At 35.4% G+C, this 19,402-nt stretch overlaps 1 protein-coding gene across 1 annotated transcript in view; it reads right to left on the bottom strand.

The window, feature by feature from the left end:
• Positions 1-810: 810 nt before the first annotated feature.
• Positions 811-19,402, bottom strand: part of LOC148835753 (interleukin-1 receptor accessory protein-like 1) — a 48,685-nt gene continuing 30,093 nt past the window's right edge. Inside the window, exons 4-5 of the mRNA XM_088913947.1 lie at positions 7,563-7,733; positions 811-2,811 (exon numbers count right to left, since the gene is read on the bottom strand). Of these exons, the coding sequence (XP_088770073.1) occupies positions 2,087-2,811; positions 7,563-7,733 (896 nt within the window). The 3' untranslated portion in view covers positions 811-2,086. The remainder of the gene's footprint in view (positions 2,812-7,562; positions 7,734-19,402) is intronic.

Here is a 19,402-nt window from a genome sequence, read left to right as displayed (position 1 = left end):
AACCCCCAGCTGGGAGTAACAAGCTTGTTTTAATTCCAGGAACCTGTTGACTGGTGTATTCATTGGGTTGAGAATTTTGAATTGTATCAATTACTAGGATAGAACACCAGTTGAAATTTGTTGAACTGTGGTCTATAAATAGAGGAAAATGTTCAGAAAGGGTTCACCACCTTCAGAGAAGGGCTACATGAATTATTATGAGCATTTCAAGAATTTTAAAGACTTGCAGCACTCCGAGGATGCTGATCGTAATGTGTCCATGACTTGGTCTCACAGGTGCAATGGGCATCAGTACTCTCTTCAGTGCTCTTTGTTACTTACCACCACAGCATAGAACCGACAAACACTGACATCTTGCCTGATGAGCTCAGAAGCTCCTCTGGTGTCTTCTGCAGCCCAATGTAGTATCTAAAGGTGGTGTGCCAGTTTTGCATTATGATTAATTTTTTTCTTACATTACGTGGGATAAAAGCATTTTAGCACCCAAAATCTCACTTGGGATTGGTTTCCTACACATGACTCAGCAATTACCATGCCTTGACAATACAGACGCATTAACCAAATCAACAGAGGGCTGTATTCACCCTCATCTTTTTCAAGTTAGAGATAAATTATCTACGTTAACTCCAGTCGTGCCTGAAAATGTTGAATGAAGAACACTCAGCCGTGAAAGAGAACAGACAGGTGTGCATAGCTGGGAGATTGGATAATGCAAACCTCTGCCTAAGAACATCACAAAGTCATGGCAGTTTGAAAATGTACAGATAGGAGCAGTTGTAAGTGGATTAAAAGGGAGGCACTAAATTGAGGTCAAGGATTTTAATGTGCAGTGAAAGTGGTTAAGGAAACTAATAATGACTGTTTCTATAGAGATAATCATTTTTTTCCAGAGTGTGAATTGTGTTTTTTATATATAGAACACATATCTAGTTGCTATGCATACTCATAAATTACACCTCAATAGGTGATTAAAAAAAGTCTTTCAAACACAAATTTACTTTTTCCCTACCATGATTTAACATGTGAAAATCATTCTTAGGAAATGATATTTCAAGGACTTGACCAAAACATCAAAACATATTTACTTTTTATCTTAAATTAGAACGAGGACATTTAGTGAAGGACTCAAAATCCACTTTGTTGGCTTAACGATCTCGCAATCATGTTGCAAAGTAGTAAATGCACAAAACTGGTATAATGCATGTATCATCTTTCATTTCACTTGTGTTGTATGAAGTGTGAATAATTATGACTCTCCAAGCAAATGCATTTGTTATAAAAATATACTTTTTTTAAAATAATCTACAGAAGTTTTAGGTGAGAAGTTTTACTATCAACCTAAACAGCAATGCTGTTTTTAATACAAAATTTTAAGATTTTGAGACAGTTGTTGCTCAAATATACCGTCAGTTAAAACAAGCTGGAGGGAGATGAATTCTAGCACCACTCCCCAGCACATTTTCAAGCTCTTTCATACGGGAAGAAATATTACTTTCAAGCTGCTTTACCTTTTGCATAATCTATTTTTTAAAGTAGTCACTTAAAACTAGATATACACACCCTACATACGCCAACAAAAAAGGATGTTGCTCCTTCGAGTAAAACACAGCTTCGTCCAGGCAATCAAAAAGATGTTAACAAAAAAAATCAAACTGGCTCTAAACTACAGTAAGTCAGGAAATAAAAATACAACAGTCCATTCTACTACCTTACAAACCTGCTGTTCAATCTCCATATTATAAAACAAAACAAACGAAACTAGGAATATTTAGATTTGGATGATATGTAAAACAAAGTAATAATGCATAATAGAGGCAACAAATGTGAAAAAAAACAGGAAGACACCGATGCTACAAAGAAATTGCAAATATATGTACAAGACCCTGTTTTCCTTGTGTGTGTTTTATCTGTGTGTGGATCTGTGCATGTGTTTGGGTGTTTTTTTATTTTAATATTTTTATTTTTTTTCCTGTGGATTGTGGTGCAAGTACAACAGCAGCAGTCAAGGTCCCAGTTCTGAGCACCAGGCTGCAAGTTTCCATGAACGTCAGGGAAAACCAAGCGATCGCCTACAGTATCTTTGCTGTCACCAAATGACGCTGGATATACTGGTCTCTCGCGGCAGCAGGGGCAGCACTGCACTGTTTGTATGAGCCTCCTCCAGATTCTGTTCCCTGGGCGATTTGGACTGTGGTCTCTGCCCGTTAATGAGTGTCATAGGGATGTTGCAGTAGGTATGCTGGTTTCCCAATGTGGTAAGGGGGGGCAAGGTGCCAGTGGGAGGTACGTCATATTCGTAGCTGCGGTAGTAATGTTTCTGCCGCATTTGAGTGTGGTAGGTGTTGTGGAAGGTGGAGCGCAGGTCTGGATGGGCTGTGGCAAGAGCGGTGGAGGTGGCAGCTGCCATGGAGATGGCGGACACCGTCTGGAGTTCGCCGAAGGGCCCTTGCTCACTCACGTCCAGCACTTGCTCGTGTGCAAGGATGGGCTCTATTCTCTTAAAGGGCATTTCATACTGTAAGTGTTTCCAGAACTTGGAATTGAGCTTGTTGCACTTCGGTCCATGCCACTTGATAACAGTCAGTAGCTTGATGGTATGCTTGAGGGCCTCCACCTCCTGGTAGTTCATTATCCCTCGGAGCTCAGTGCATTCGATCAGAATGACCTTGATTTCCCCCGTGACCAGCATGTTGCGGAGTCGTGTCTCCAGCTCGAAGATGCTCCAGCCTCTCCTCACCACATAGCTGGGGGTCATCACTATTATTAATCTCTTGCTCTGGTCCACGCACCTGGCCACGTCTTCGATGTACGCTGTGAAGAAATGGGAAATAAAAAAAGATGAAATAACGCCTGACCTCTTCAAGCTGGCTCAAATTGTCTTGGAGAATGTGGAAGAACGAAAAGCTTGAAGCTTTTCTTTATAATTTTTCAAGCAGATAACTTAACGGTAAGGCTCGAAGGTTAAAGTCACACAAGACAAGGTGGACATGCACTCACAAATGCAGTACTTAGCAGAATAAAGTGGTACAGAATACAGCCTGTTTCATTTTTTCAACTATCGTAAACATACCCACAATAGCTTGGATATACGGAGAATTTCTGTTTTTTTTCTTAGTACCTGGAACATGTCTCAAGGCTGTGAAAAATTTGTATTTTAATATTTTAATACCTTGTCCCAAACCTTATAAAGACTTCTAAAGACAGCCAAGCTTACCTGAGTAAGACAGCTACCTAATGTGTGCCCCTGATAAGCAGAGTGAAGGAACTACAGTATGTGATAAAAATGAAACGTTACTTCTGTCAGTTGCATTCTGTAACACCCTATTCAATACCATATAATAGTAATGTGTTTCAAGAAAATATATTATTGTGGTGTTTGAAATCAGAGATGATGCATTGATTCTTAAAATATACTGTATAACAGCAACAGTAAGAGCAACTACACATGCTATTTAGATACTAGCCTGGTGAAATACTAATAAAAAACAACATATTCTCAACAGTTACTCTTCATAGGAAATACAGTCTAACTAGTTAAATTAGTAGTGGTTTCTAGTGACCAATGGTTTTGTGCAGCTGTGTCTTTTATGTCACAAGCTCATTCTGAGGTACAGATAATTCCGAAAAAACAGACATATACAGTAACACGTAGCCAAAGAAATGATAGATTCCAACCCCAAATATTCTAACTGAAATAAAGTTTAAATAGAATAAAAAGCTACTTTAAGCTAGTTGATCAGAGCTCCAATGTAAAAACATTTTTTGCACTGAATACCATATATATATATGCCTTCAGATGAAATCATTCTTTATTGTTTAATTGCTACCTTGTCAGTTTTACAAAACTAAATACTTTAAGTATTTATAAGCTACAATAAAATGATAAATATATATATTTTTATTTCTCCAGCAATACAAAAATGCTGAACATTTAGTTATTTAAGCCCTCTGCTTGAAATTGCTATAATTGGTTTTGCTTCTAGACTAATCACAGCAATGTTAGTGGAGATGGTAAAAGAGAGTTCAACCATCAAACACAGCTTTATTTCCAGCTGTCTGCCCTGAGAAATTGGCTTCTAGAGATTGTTTCATTTCGGGAATATAGAGAACAGAGGCAAATGCCTGTTCCTTAACAGGTTAAAAGCACTTCTGTTTTGTTTTGTTCAATCAAAGAATACTTCAAATGAGATGCCTTGTTCTCGGAAATCATAGCTTTTTCAGCAGCTTGTACTACATAGTTTGGGGGCACTCTCAAGCAGCAAATTTTTGATTTCTTATTTTTCATCCCTGCAGACTACTGAGCTGTTTGGTTTTGTACAAAGAAAACTGATGAATATGAATGCCAACAACAAAGGAATCACTTTGAAACAATAAGTCAAATATCTCTGGTTCGTGTAATTGAACCTTATGTTTACAAACACGTAATTCAGGACCCTGTTCAGCTTTAAACTCAGTGGGGAACATTGGTCCCAAATTATCTGTTTATTGGGAAAGCACATTACGGTTGCTGACACAAGTGAAAATTTTATCACAGGCAGTCAGAAAGGCTGGGGAAAAAATACCTCTAAGCAGTCTTGGATCCTCGTAATGATCATTGGTGAAACCTAAACATAAATATTTTAACATTCAAACTATGATCAGAAGATTGCAGAAGTGCATCAGAGAAATAGCAAGGGGACTTACATAACACTGAAATAAACTATGCTTTTTCTTGTTCCTTTTTCTCTTTCTCAAGCACACAGCCATGCCAATTTATTGCTTAATGTGGGATGATTTGCAACAACTGTTCTAAAGATAAATATACGGTTTTAATATCCAATTGTATTCTAAACTACCGTGCTGTATTTTTGGAATTCAAAATGAATGAAATTAGAATCTGTATAAATGTAGTGTATAAAATATATTAAATAAAATCTACCTTCATTCTTCCCTTTGTCTGAGCATATCTATTTCACATTCTTTTCTGAAACTCCGAAAAGGACAATGTTGAAGCTATTCATTTATTAAACATCGAAATGTCAGGTTCATACTTATTTCATGTGTCTTCTATCACGTCTTATCATGCATGCTAGTAAATTTGTTTACCTGCTGAACTAACACCCTCAATACAGTATGTCTCAGTGACGTGAAAAACTCAGCTCCATCATGCTTAGGTTGGTTATGCAAGTGATTCTGATAAGTTCTAAATAATGAGTAATATATTTTATGATTCAATACTCACCCCATTGCAAATGTTTTAGACATTTTGTATTCTCCTACTCTCCTACTCAGTGTTTCTTCTTCTTTATGCAGAAACACAGTTCTAAGGCAGCCTTAGTCATTTTGTTTTAAGCTAATGGTTATAATGGTTAAAGTATTCAGATGAGAGAAGGTCATTTGTTTTATTTAGCTCTTGACAGTTCTGATATTTTATTTTGATAGATCTGAACTTTGTACTACAAAAAGTAGCCTTAGTGATGTGTAGAGAGGAAAGAGAAAAGTCAATGATGACAATGAGTAAATTAGATTTGATGGGTAAATGTGACGGACTAGCTCTTATGACTCTTCATACTGGCTGATTGTGTATAGCTTACCTCAAGTTCATGTGATAGATTATTGGAAGATTGAGATCAATGCATAATATAATCAATATCTGATTACCGTTATTTTAGTGTAAGCACCACTTTGTACGTTTAGCTGTCTCTGGAAGTGAGACATGAATACACAGAAGACTTAATGAATATACAGTAAGTAAACTGAATCCTAACAATATCATTCAAAGTCCAAATCAAATTTCCGACAAACAAATTTCTTGAAAGGATTCTAATTAGAATGTTTGTAAAAGTAAACCAATCATTCTTCCCATTATTAGAATAAAGACTTCACACACTATTCCCACCTGGGGTGTTGCAACCACACATCCCGCATTAAGAATAACTGTCCCCAGAAAACCACACAAATAAGTCACGTAGCAAGTACTGTGACTCACTTGCATAAAGGCAAAGCAGTGTAGAACATGACAAAGCATGATAAAGCAGAGACAGGCAAGGTTACACACAGGCAAGGATGATAACAAAAACAATCACGAGATAACTGTGAGAAAGGAGAGCTAAGCAGCTACCCTGCAATGGGCATCCTTGTTAACATAATATAAGACAATGCAGACAAGATAGCGAAGCTTCAGCTGCAGTTAAAGCATAGTTGTTACAGAAAAGATGATGCAGTGCTGGATCTCTTCATAGAAGATTTGGGATCAAGTCTAATTGGCTCTCTAATGTGAATTCTCTAATGTGAATTCTGAAATAACTAAAATTCATACAGGGTTTTATTATTGTTGGATAAAATGCAACAGAATCCAGTTGTGAATGGAATTAGTGTTTCATCAAGTCTCATAGTTTTCCATGGGGGGTGTTACAAAGAGAATTTTCCTGAAGATGGCAACATAAACCAGTATACTCACATATGAGATTTGTTTACGGTTCATAAACTTCATAATACATAAACACATATATTTTAGGCTAGGCAAGTACTAAGGTACAGTATATAAACACAAGAGACAAAACTCTTTATATTTTATTAACTGCTACTCAACATAAAAACTGCTGGTCTGACTACTATATGTACAATAGGTTATGATAATGGTTTACTCATCATCTGAAGCACATACTGTAGGATAACACATTCTTCCACATGTAAGACGTATGCTATGCATTTGTTTTTGAAATATATATCTCAGTTTTCTTTAAAAAATAACAGTTGTACCTATATTGTAACATGTTACTGTACATGGTTTTCCTAAGATTGCATGCTCTTACCTGCTTTAAGCCCATTATGGTAATAAAAAGAATCTGAACTGCACAAAGGCACTTTGTAGGTAAACTTAAAAAAGGATCTGATGTTGTCAGGTGAAGACATGGACAGTTTGACTTGCAATGAATTATACATGCTTTATTTGTAAAATTCATGGATACCAATATTCAAAATGCCAATACTGTGGAAAAAAGGCATCTTTTACACAATATAAACCACATTTAAGGACAGAGACAATATAATGATGTAGTGATGGCAATTTACAAAGTGAATTCTGAGCAAGTAAGCTTACATTTTATTTTTGAAAAAAATAGAATGGTTCTTATACTCAAAGGCCCTTTAAGAAAATCAATATCAACAATCAAACGTGTACAGAATTGCTTTTGAGCAACTTTAAGTAGAAATTACACAAAATAATATGCATACTGTTTTAGTATTCAAAATAATTGAAATTTCTGTAGGAATGCAAAGGGTTGGACATTTCCCATTTGACTGGAACATTGCTTGGCTACAAATGAGCATTTTTAGCATAGTATACTGTATAAGGCATAAAAAGCAAGCTGCTTTGGTGTTCTACATTAATTCTATAGAATAGTACATTAAAATTGTTTATTTAATTTCAAGGCTCTTTGAGTTACACTTTTCTCCAAAAATAAAACAAAGTTCTGTTTAGCTTTTAAATATGCTGCATGAGTTGGTGGCAACATTAAAGAAACATTAAAGAGGAATGAATCTCAACACATCATACCCACACAAACACATAGTGTACTTACTTCCAGTTGGAATCAAATCCCTTTCAGGAATGAAGAGTTTATACCCATAGTGCTTTTCCAGGACATCAGGCAAGATTTCAAGAGCAAAGCGTTCCTCTTCTCTAGTTTCTTGACCCCATTGTTCAGGGTCCACTTTGGTGTAAGACAGGTATGCATCATAGTCTTTGTTTTCTGGTGATACCAAAACAATAACAAAAAAACAATTCCATTTATTTGAATAAATTGAAAGAAAACAGGCAATCACCTTTGCATTGATTGTCTGGTTTATTTTTATGAATGATGCTTGTGAAAAACCAGTGCTTGGAGCACTGGGGTATACAGCTCATGCTGATAGGTCAAAGAAAAAAAACTGAAATAAGGAGGAGGAATTGGTTGATACTGAACACTGATAATGTTTTTCAATGGAATATATGCCCAAATGGAATATAACGCAAATGGCTTGTTTCAATGGTTTTACCCCATGAAGCACATTAACACTTTGATGGGGTGGGATTTTTCAAAAGGTTGCTGATGCTCCCAGTGGTGCTATTGAACGGAGTCAGAGTGTGGCATTGATCTTTGGCATTTTCAAAAGGTTTAGACTCCCACCAAGGGAGAGCTGCAAAAAGCTGGAATTAAATTGTGCCTTTGGTACACATCCGTTTTATTTCTTACTTGGGCAAGTATATATTCATGTAAGTTTTTCAGAATAAGCACTGGAAATCTTCACAAGATTATGCAGGGTGAAAGCACAATTTTGAAAGCCCAAGGGACTTTCCTTTTAATACTGAATAAAAACGAATATTTATTCAGATGGCTGTTGTGATTATGGTAATTACTGTAACTTCAACAACTGTATCATGTGGTCGCTTGTTGGTTTACTGGTGATTTATTCCTGTACATCTGAGATACATTATGATCATGTATTTTGACTTTGTGTTGTCTTTGAGATACTGTACTCATCGTCAACTGTAGCATTTTCAATGGACTGTATCTGCTGAAGAAAATAATGGTATTTGTAGGTTTTACATAGTATACAGGCCCACACACAGTACCTGCACAGGGGCTCTGGTTGCAACATTTTTAACAGCAGATAGGTAAACAGTAACATCATCTCCTTTTGGCCACAGAGGCATCCCAGTCTACCTCAGCTCCCTGGTATTGATTTAAGAGGCTTACACAGTCTTCCTAATGTTGTGCCATGGAATAATGAAATAACACGATCTCTGGGAAAATGCAGTTAAAGAAGCTTTATTTGTTGATTTAGAAAATGGTCTCCATTTTTTATGGTTATCTGAAACATACAGTAGAAGTATCAAAATGACAGCTTTTTGTTAAAATGTCTTCCTTTACTTGGGAACTTTTGATTTGAGAACACTATCCATCTGGGATCTAGAGGGGGTGGGCTGGATTTCACATTTTGAACTTACACTGCTCTGATAGAAGAGCAGTGCCAGTGTTTAATGTATTTAATTGTATTTCATCAAAGATTGTTTTCAAAATTGTCTCCAACAATGATGCTTGTATATAGGAAACCAAACTACTATTAAAGTGTAATTGTCATTTTTGAAAAATGTTAATGTCTTTTGGCATGCTTGGTGCATCATTTTCTAAACATTTTAGTTTTGGGACATTTTGATATCCAGTGCGTTTGCCACTGCTGTGGATTGCTCAAAGTACACTAATGTCTTAGTTAAGCAAGACCTGTCTTTTCCTTATCCTGTAGAATCTTACTACCATAAAAGATGATCCTCTGTTGAAGTTCTAATTATCTTTTCCATGACCTTGCATGTAATTGAATTAAGAGTTATTGGTCTATAATTATTTCATTCAGTACTGCCACCCCTGTTTATGGATGGATGTTGGAAATTTCTCAGACAGCAGGTATTAGCCTTGCCTTGAGTGAGTTTTGCAATACAACTGCTTTATAAGTGTATGAATAATATCTTTTGTTTCCTTAACTACAAAAGTTAGAATGCCATGAAGCCCTGAAGACTTGTTTTGTTAAGTGCTTATAATACCTGTATGAAGTATAAATGAAGTATTTAATGAAGTATTAGCTTACAGTCTTCAGCTGCTGAGGGAAATCTGTAGTTATGTGATGCTTTTAATAAAAAAAGTATTCTACTTGTACTGAGATTAGATTTTTCCAAGGGTCAAGCAACAAGATTTATCTTTTTTTAAAAAGATGCTCTTTAGAACCTCAACTGTGTGAATGATCTAGGAGATTGTTTCCTTCTGCCAATGTAAATGTGTAAACACTAGAAAAATCTTAAATTAAACTGCTTAATTCCACTTTTTTATTAATATACTTTTCTATTTCTTTCTCTTAAATGTGACATTCAACACAGAGTACACACAAAAAATACAAAGCAGAACACATCATTCATAACGTAACGGTTTAAACTTTAACTCAACTTTAAAATTATGGCAGCCAAACTCATAGATAGATGACAACCATTGATACCAAAGGCAAGGAAGGTTCACGGATTTTTTGTTCTCTATCAAATTATTAAACTAAATTAATGCAAAATTTGTAAACATACGGAAAAGTATATTAAAGGTTAGTCTGCAATGTACTGTATTTCAGATATGTCTGGGCGGTTACATTTGATCTATTAAAGGCTCATTCAATTATACACGATCATATATATTATATACTGTATGTAAGTATCTACTGTATGTATTCCATGGCTAATTGTGTCTGTTATACTTGGTATACCATTGGTAACCACTGAATGGAATATAAGAAGATTAACCCACAAAAGTAACAACACAACTCCCAAGTCCTGACGTTGGTGATACTTATGTATTAGATTAGACTTCATCTTCTTCCATTCATGTTTAAGAAGGCAGGAAATCCACATGTTTGGTTGGTCAGGTATGGATCTTTATTTAGACTGACCAGGGTGCCTGGGTAATGTCTGACAACTGGACATTCACTTTGTTGAACTTATCATTTTGGTGTCCAAAACAACTGATTCTTCCTGATGCATCGTTCCCTGCCCAGCCCTATAAGGTAAGACAACAGGTATACTACTTCTACATTAACTGTATGTATAAAAGGATACCTGACAATATGTTCTTCAGAATTAGGCAGAATTAGTTTATTTGTTTGTTTTATTCTCTGGGGGGTGTTCCATAATAAACTTATTCAAAAAGTACACCAAACTCCATTGTGACTTCTTCCATCCCTGTACTTATTCCCTGTTAATGTCAAGCAAAGCCCTATTGAGGAGTATATCAATTAGTATAACTAAAAGCAAAGCCCTGACCTGACTGTACAGTATGTGCTACTGGTTAAATTTTATTACTATTCATACTGTACATTAGTTTCCAACCTATGCCACCTGAAACAGACTAAATAAAATTCGAAACACGTTGTACATACAAGGAATAGCAACCTGTATCTTTCTGTCTAAAACACAAAATAAAATGGCTAAGGCAGCACTTAATAGGATTAATCCTGAGATAAAAAAAATATAATATTGTAGGCAAAGCACAGACATGTTTATCGACCTCTGGAAAGAGATATAAAAGCAGCAACCCACAAAATTTAAAAATATATTCAAAAACGTGAGGTGCAAAAGAAATGAAATAATAAAAAAGATGACTAAAAAGAAGAAACCTCCAGATACCTAAAGCTTACAGTCCCCTTCCCCTAGGAAAACTAATTAAGAACACAAAGGTTTTGAGCAGTGCTGGTGTTCTCATTATTCTAACGAATGTATAATCCTGAAATGTCCTTTATCCTCCACAACAAGACTTGTTCCACAAGCTGTAGAGGTGTCTCTGTCATTATGAAGGCAAAAAGCTGCTCAAAAGAGTCGAGAGGGGATTTAGTCATTTTGCTTCCATATACAGTATGGCCCCAAAGGGATACAGAGATGATTATAGGAATTTTTGAAAAAGCAGAGAATAGCTCAGAGCAGTACAGTTTTGAAGGCATCACCACTGACAGGCTTGGGTTTAGCTACACATCGAGATCAGTGAGCCTGATAAAGTGATGTTATATACTGTACGGTACAACAGAACAGCAGTGGAGATACAGAAAAAGGAGTGGAAGAAGGGGAAAGTGTTGTGGAAAACATGGAAAACATCCTAAGATGTGGAAAAGAAGCCCCTTTGTGTTCTCTTACAATGTGCTACTGACATTGCATTTAAATAACAGTATTAAAAAAAGATACAAATATTACCATGTCTGCATTAATATTACAGCAAAGATCTACTAAAATATCAAAAATAATTTTGCCAAGAGTTATGTAAGCCACTGGTGCAAACTCAAGGAAGCAAGATCCATTTTTGAAGTGGGAAAAAGACATTTTAACTACATTTATATACAGTATCTCTGCAGATTTCTGCAGATAAAAGAGGAGGCTTTTTATCCTATATTGTGGATATAAAAAATATTGTGCAAAAACTTTTAATGAGCCAATAACAGTCACAAGGTTATTTTAAAGCTTCCTGATTTACTCTAGATCCTAGGAGGATATGAAACCACTCTACATGGACTTTTATAGATAGATTTATAGTTTTCTGCACATACTAAAAACTCTACTCAATTGCACCATAAAATTAAAACCTACTAATAGTCAAGTATTTAATATCTTTAGTTTGTGGGACATATCTTAAAGAATTAAGATGATACTGTCATTCTTTCATGTGGTTACAACAAGAAAACCCCATCAAAATACTCCAATTGTGTTTTTCTAATGAAAAAACATGATTGTGAAGAACACTATGTAGAACAGAGTGTGAGCACAGCCTGCAGTTTTGTAATAAGGACATTTCCGTGACTTTTTGTTTCTGTTTTTTAGTTTATTGATTATGACAAGCAGGTAACACTCTGATGCACACATTGAACATAGGAACACAGAGAATAAAAGGGGGAACACCGTCTAATCAACCTTAAAATGAAGAAAACCTATTTTCAAGATGTTTATAAACAGTTTAGAAGCTGCTTTCAACCAAACAGTCCAATGCACCACAAATTGATAGGTATGCACCCTGCTGAATAGAGCTGAAGAACAATAATATTGTAAACATATTTCTGACTTCCAGCAGTGTGAAATGTACTGTGCTTTATCATGGGTTTAATTAGCTGTCTTACATTCATAATATGCTTTTTGCTAAGAACATGAATATTACAAGATTTTTCAACCATTCCTTAAGAACTTTTTTGGTGATGCCTTAGTACTATTCATATTTTGAAACACATTAAATGTAGAAACAATATCCTGTTCTTGGGTTTTCACATAAATTAATAAATGGATCTTTGCTATTGATTTGCTGTTGTTGCACAAGACTTTACGTACTAAATAGAGCTTGTTCATTAATTGGTAATGTGAGAGCTTAAATTGAGGCTCTTCAAATAATTGCACTTATAATATGTCTATTCTAACCTGTTCTTTTTCAGGACTTTAAGATCAATGTCAATGTCCTTAATTAGACAATGAGGCCAGGTTCACAAAAGGTCAACAGAATACATTGTCTGGCCATAGTATTAGGCACCCCTCTCAAACAGAATTGATTCTTCCACCTCTGTCTAGAGGCAATGCAAATAAAATGAGACATACGGCTATAGTAAGTGACCTATGATGTAAATATGTAGCACACAGTAAACAGTTACTGAATGATTTCAGGATGTTAAAGACTAATGATCGAAGTGACTTTGAGATAGTTATCATTCTGTGTGCCTGACTAGCAGGAACATCATTAGGAAAGACATTAGAACTGTCAGGAAGAGCAAAGGCCACTGCCTCTGAGATGTATAGGATATACTGTAGCTCCAAACACAGAAGATGTCTGCCAATAGAGAATTTTTGTGGTAGAAGGGACTATGACAGAACAGAGATAAACAAATGCTGTCTCTGCGTGTGAGAATAAGCAGGAGAGCAATGATTCAATCACTGTTAGATAGCACCAGTAGTGCTCCTGGTTCTTCAACATTGACAAGAACCAAATGCAGGGAATACATTTAGGTGCTCCTAAAAATCAGACTTTTTAGTGAATAGTAGACTATAATTAGAAGGAAGCAATGATTAAATACAATACACCCGTAAGATCTCCTTTAGAACAGTGTGTTGGTTTCTTGTCATGTTAGAAAAAGGATGTTGCAGTTCAGGAAAGACTTTATAAAAGAGGAACCAGAATAACTCCTGACTTGAAAGGAATCTTTAGCAACGAACAACGAAGATTGTGAGCAGAATTAATTCAAGCATTCCAACTCCTCCAAGGTATTGATTATATGGACCTTAAGGAGTACTTCAAGCTCAACAACAAAACTATTTGAGATTACATTTAAAAATTCAGATGTGTTAAATATGGGTCTGCTAATACCTGGCAATTCACAAACATTAGTACCTATCTGAAATGAACTCCCCGGTCAAGGTCACACTCGGAATATCCATAAAAGAGCTGGATGATTTTTATTATTTCTTATAAAAAGACTCTGTGGCTGTAGCATTAAGGTCTAAGGGGGTAATTACTGTAGGTGTGTTATTGTGTATAAAGGACTTGCCTTGCATGGTGTTAGTAGTGCTTGTGATGGATGCAGTTAAGGAGATGATGCTGAGCTTAGTAATAGAAGGAGATGATTCTTTTGTAGAGTCTTTCATTTGTTAGACATGAAAAGAAATGCAGTAATAAAGTCTCCTGAACCTCACTTCACTTCTACAGTCCACATGAGTTTTTATGTGCTCAGTTTCCCAGAGCAACCTTATTAAATGGGGTCTATCACTACAATTGCAAAGGGTAAAACCACAATATTTCATGGCATAATGGTTCTTCCATCACCCTATATGAAGGAGAGACTAATAGCAGTAAGAGTAAATTAAAAAATAGAGCCTATATCTACCACTTATAGTGACTAATAAGAGAATAATAGAACTGTGATCCATCATGAGGTAACACAGGTTCAATCTAAATTACAATGCTATATAAATATACTGTACAACATTGGCCCCAGCATTGATTTATGGTTTAATAATGTGTTCTGCTCAAAATCCAAGCTAGTTTCTTTAAGAAGAAATGTATGCAAAATGAAAACAATCCAATTGAAATGAATCACAAAGTTATTAGGTAACAGACGGAAAGCAGGTGAAGGGTGAAATTTGGAGGTGGAATTATCAATTCCAGAAGTTCTGCCTACTCTTTCTGAAGTGAACTGAATCTTATAAAATGATAGCAAGTAGTGTCTCACAACATGCAGTTGCTTCCTCCTTATCTACTTTATATGCATAATGCAAGAGAAAGAGAGAATTGAAACATTATTTAAACAAAAGAGAATAAAAGCATCAACTTGCGCATTAGCCTGCAAAGAATCTCTCATACAGTACATTGTTAGACATGATCAGCAAAATATTCATAGATATCTATAGATACTGTATGGTATAAAGAGGTCAATTAAAAAAAAATACTTTCATTCAGCAGTAAGAAAAAAAGTCACAATAATTACTTATATTACCTTGCTGCTCTTAATATAAATAAGACACATGCCTGAATGTATTGCTAAACTATGATCACTGACAAATTCTTCATTGTTTGCTCAAAATGCAACAATCAGCACTGGAAATAAGCACAAAAACATAAAGCATGGTTTATGTTCAGTCTTTCATAAGTTTTTCATAGTTGCACCAAAACACACTTGAGAACTCATCATGTGAATATTTTATAATGTTTCCAATGATCAAAAGTCATCCAAGTAACACTAAGTCAGAAAAGAACAATTAAAGAAAACAATAGCACCCGAATCGAGATTTCAAACCAAATGCAAGATAAAAGAGATTTACTGTCACTGAGTTGCGTTTGAATTCAAACTTATGATGATTGTGTCACAACACAAAAGTAAGTACAGAACCAACACCTACATTGATCTAACACTGGCATATTGGAAAATAACAGGAAAAGGAAATGGGTGCACCATGCAAATGGATGATTTGGGAATCCATCAGTACAGTATTTTTTTACATGACAACAGCACAAACGGCCTACATATTTTTTAGCAAAATCTCCAGAGAAGGTTTACTGTGTATTGTGGGTAAAATCACTGAAGAACAGAAGAAAAACGTGAGAGATACTTGAGCAAAGGAAGATAGATGCACAAGTACACCTGTCTGCAGAGCAATAAAATATGCACATATAATGTACTGTAAATGGAACAAGTAATAGGTTTATTCCATGCTGAAAAAAAGAAGAAAGAGAACACAACGTTTCGGCCGTGGAGCCTTCTTCAGGTGTGAGAGAGACAGGGCAGTAGGCAAAGGTAAAGTAGGTAAAGTGGCTACTTTACCTTTGCCTACTGCCCTGTCTCTCTCACACCTGAAGAAGGCTCCACGGCCGAAACGTTGTGTTCTCTTTCTTCTTTTTTTCAGCATGGAATAAACCTATTACTTGTTCCTTTGCAGCCTACGCATGCTGACGCAGCTACCCACCTAATGTACTGTAAGTCAGGTGATTGTGAATGGCTTGGAAAAATTAGAGACTACACTCAGGACATGTAACCACTGAAAACAGTCATGTATTGCGTAGAAGCAACTGTGGCTGCTGGCCCACAGATGCATTCTGAGAAAAATAAATCAGTTTTCTTCCAATTCTTTGTGTCAGTGGTCCTGGAGTAGCCCTGCGGGGTTTTGTTCCTGTTGGGGTCTTAATCTCAAACTAATTTGTTTCCGTTTTGTATTTGCAGCCTTTGTTTAAAAATTTTCTCTTGAAATGAGACTTGAAATTGTGAACCCTATGCTAATATGTGAGTTGATGACCCCTGTGCTAATCAGTGATTTTTAAGGACTGTCCTCATTCAGGTGTGCCAGGTGAAATATAACCACTTTTTCTTAATCAGACTGAACAAATGCAGACTCACTGTGGGATACATTGCCATTCCCACCTGTGTCTTCTCATCACCAGCTGACTGCTCAACACCTATTAAAAGCTCTTTGGTCAGAAATAGTTGAGTAAATTCTTGTGCTGAAGTAATTGGAAATATTGTGCCTAAATGATGTTTTTTTTTTAAACCAAGGAATGAGTGCAGAAAAAATGTCAAATCCAACAGACAGATCACTTAAAGGCAGTAATCAGCAAAAGTGATTAAGTGCTCAGTTGGAACAAAAACTAGCAGACACAGGAAAATTCTAGGACCAAGACTGAGAACTACTGTAGTAATCACTTTAATCACAAGATTACTTTATTTCAAGGCAATCCTAAGGCTTTTCTTGACAACATTTCAAATACCTGTACGTAGAATATCCTGACAGCAAGTTTATAACACCAATGGAATGCAAATTTCAATAGGGTAGCAACTGCGTTTGGCTCAACTGTCTTCTAGATTATGCAACTGCATGTACTGTATGTCATTTCTACTATACTTTCTATAACAGCACAAATATTTGACATGAAGTAAATTCCCTATTTCTATCCATGTATATTGATTGACAGCCAACATTGTGTTGTATTACAGTTAATCAAAAGATTTGCTTGTGCTCTTTGTCTGTTTCAGATTTTAAGGAGTTTGTTAAATTGCATTTTGAATTTAAGTATTGTGTAAACTAGCACCTGAATTGAATTCTGTTACTGTTATGATATAATTAAATCTTATCTTAATGACATCTGTTCTATTCTACTGGGAGTTAAATAATAAAGATAAGCTAAGTATCATAACTTATTACTTGCAGAAAAGGATGGCTTGCTTTCATCTAAAAATCTAAGGACGTAACCTATAATATTCGATTCAAGATGTAGACAATGGTCTTCTTGGAAAGATTTCAAGAAATTTGTTGCCGTGGAAGCCATTAACAAAACCTGCTGAGTGACAGTTCTTTGCAGTTTTAGAAATGCACTTTATTGAATTACTTTAAATTGTGGTTTATGTAACATGTGAGTAATGTAAATGGTATGAATGTTTTTTTTCCCTCGCTTGATTAGAACAGGAAGAAACAAGGGGTTCTAATAAAAGCATGGGACTTAAAATGATGCAACAGAGTAAGTAAAAAAAAAAACAATTTTTGTATGGGGGGGGGTATCATTCTTGTAGCACTCTTATACAATATATGTGTGGTTTATTCTACATTCTTATGTTTTCTTTTATGCATTTCTAGTCTTGATGATTTACAGTGTATAAACTTTGTAATTAAGGCCACTTACTATGACTAATTAAATTGATTGGCTACCCAATAGTTCATCTAGTAATAGATAATGGTCAGAATATTGCAGAAGCAAACAGTTGAATAAGGTAGGGGATTTCCTTTTGGTAGTTGCAAATCAGATACCTGAGGCAGCAAACAGTTAGGGGGAGCTGTGCTATTCATGCACCCCATGATTTGTTTATGTCCCGGAGTTGCAATGCACAAAAAAGCACACTATATGTCTATATGAATGTACATTTCTGAAGAGTGTGTGAATACAAACACATTATGGATTCTGCTGAGTCAGCACTTACTTGGAGCCACTGCCATTACCAAGAATTTCAGCTACTGTAAGATTAAGATCATCTCAGTTTCCCGATTTTAATGAAATTGCCAAATAACTCCTTGAGGGGAATATCACTATTCTGTGTTGATGGAATTCATACTACATTTCAAACTATACGTCTTTTCATTTTTCTACTCTATACAGTGCATTTATTTTATTTTGAGGACTGAAATGGACTATCTGCCTAAAAAAAGCAGTATAGGAACCTACATATCAAAAGCCATGTAGCAAGTATAGGCTTCTGTTAACTAACTTTTTGCGAGTTCAGAATATTTAAATAAAAAAGAAATGGAATAACTACCAACTGAGCTTTTTAGGAGAGCTGACCTCTCATTGCACCTATTATTTAATAATAATATAATTAATAAAAGTATGCTAATAATAATATTTAATTACAGGGATGAAAATTGTGGCTATGTGGAAATACCCCAGAGGCAACAGTAAACTAGAACACTTCAGGCTAGGTATGTATTTTGGCAATATATTTGTTCTTTGTTAAAATGCAGTAAAAGCAATTAAGTTACAGTTAACAAACCTTTTTTAAGGGTGTATTTAAAGGTTTGTTATATTTTGAACTCGGTTTAACTGCTGTGATACTGTATTAATTAATATGTATGTTCAATTTTACCTTTAATTCAACTATTTTTAGGCTTTACAAACTTCCTTAGTGGGACAAAATGAGAGACCAGACGTGAACTTGATTAAAAAAAAAGTAACTGATTCAGCAAAAGAGCTCAGTAATTTATTTTCTTTTTCTCTACAGCACCCTAAGTCATCTGTCTGTTAAAATGTATTACAGTAATAGTGTCATTAACTGACTGCCCCAGTTAATGACTGTGCTCCATCTCCCCCCTTTGGCTAAAGTCCAGTTCTTTGTGATGTTGGCTCTGATTTGATAGATATTAGCAATGCTATATTACTGTACTTTAATTACTGTACTGTACTATTAAGTACACACTGATGTGGTACGTATAAGTAAAAAAACAATGTATGAAATTCGTAATAATTATATGATGTAACCTGATGTAAGTTCAAAATCCAGTTTTCTGTTCTTTTATGTAACTTGTAAAATTGTTCAGTCCTTTCATAATACAATAATTGTCCTTGTCTTATCACTTCACTGTCATTTAAAAACCATTGAGTGGTATCTACAGCCTGCATACATAAACCCAATGATTCTAAAAGTGGAGGCAGCTAGTTTATGAACTCATTTTTGCTTTAACTAAAACTGACAGGAGAATGTACCTTTATTAAAAATGCCTTCACATGTAAGAAAGCGTAATCATGATAAATTGATAGACCTTCCCTTGAATCTGTAACCAGCTCAGTGCACAACACGGGTAATGGATGGAAACCGTAAAGAATAATACTCTAAACACAGAGAAAAGTAAATAGCC

The sequence above is a fragment of the Atractosteus spatula genome, chromosome 4 (assembly GCF_055471065.1).
Source record: "Atractosteus spatula isolate fAtrSpa1 chromosome 4, fAtrSpa1.hap1, whole genome shotgun sequence".
NCBI classification, from domain to species: domain Eukaryota; kingdom Metazoa; phylum Chordata; class Actinopteri; order Semionotiformes; family Lepisosteidae; genus Atractosteus; species Atractosteus spatula.
Note: the sequence above shows the minus strand (reverse complement) of the source record. Positions and strands in the feature narration are given on the sequence as shown.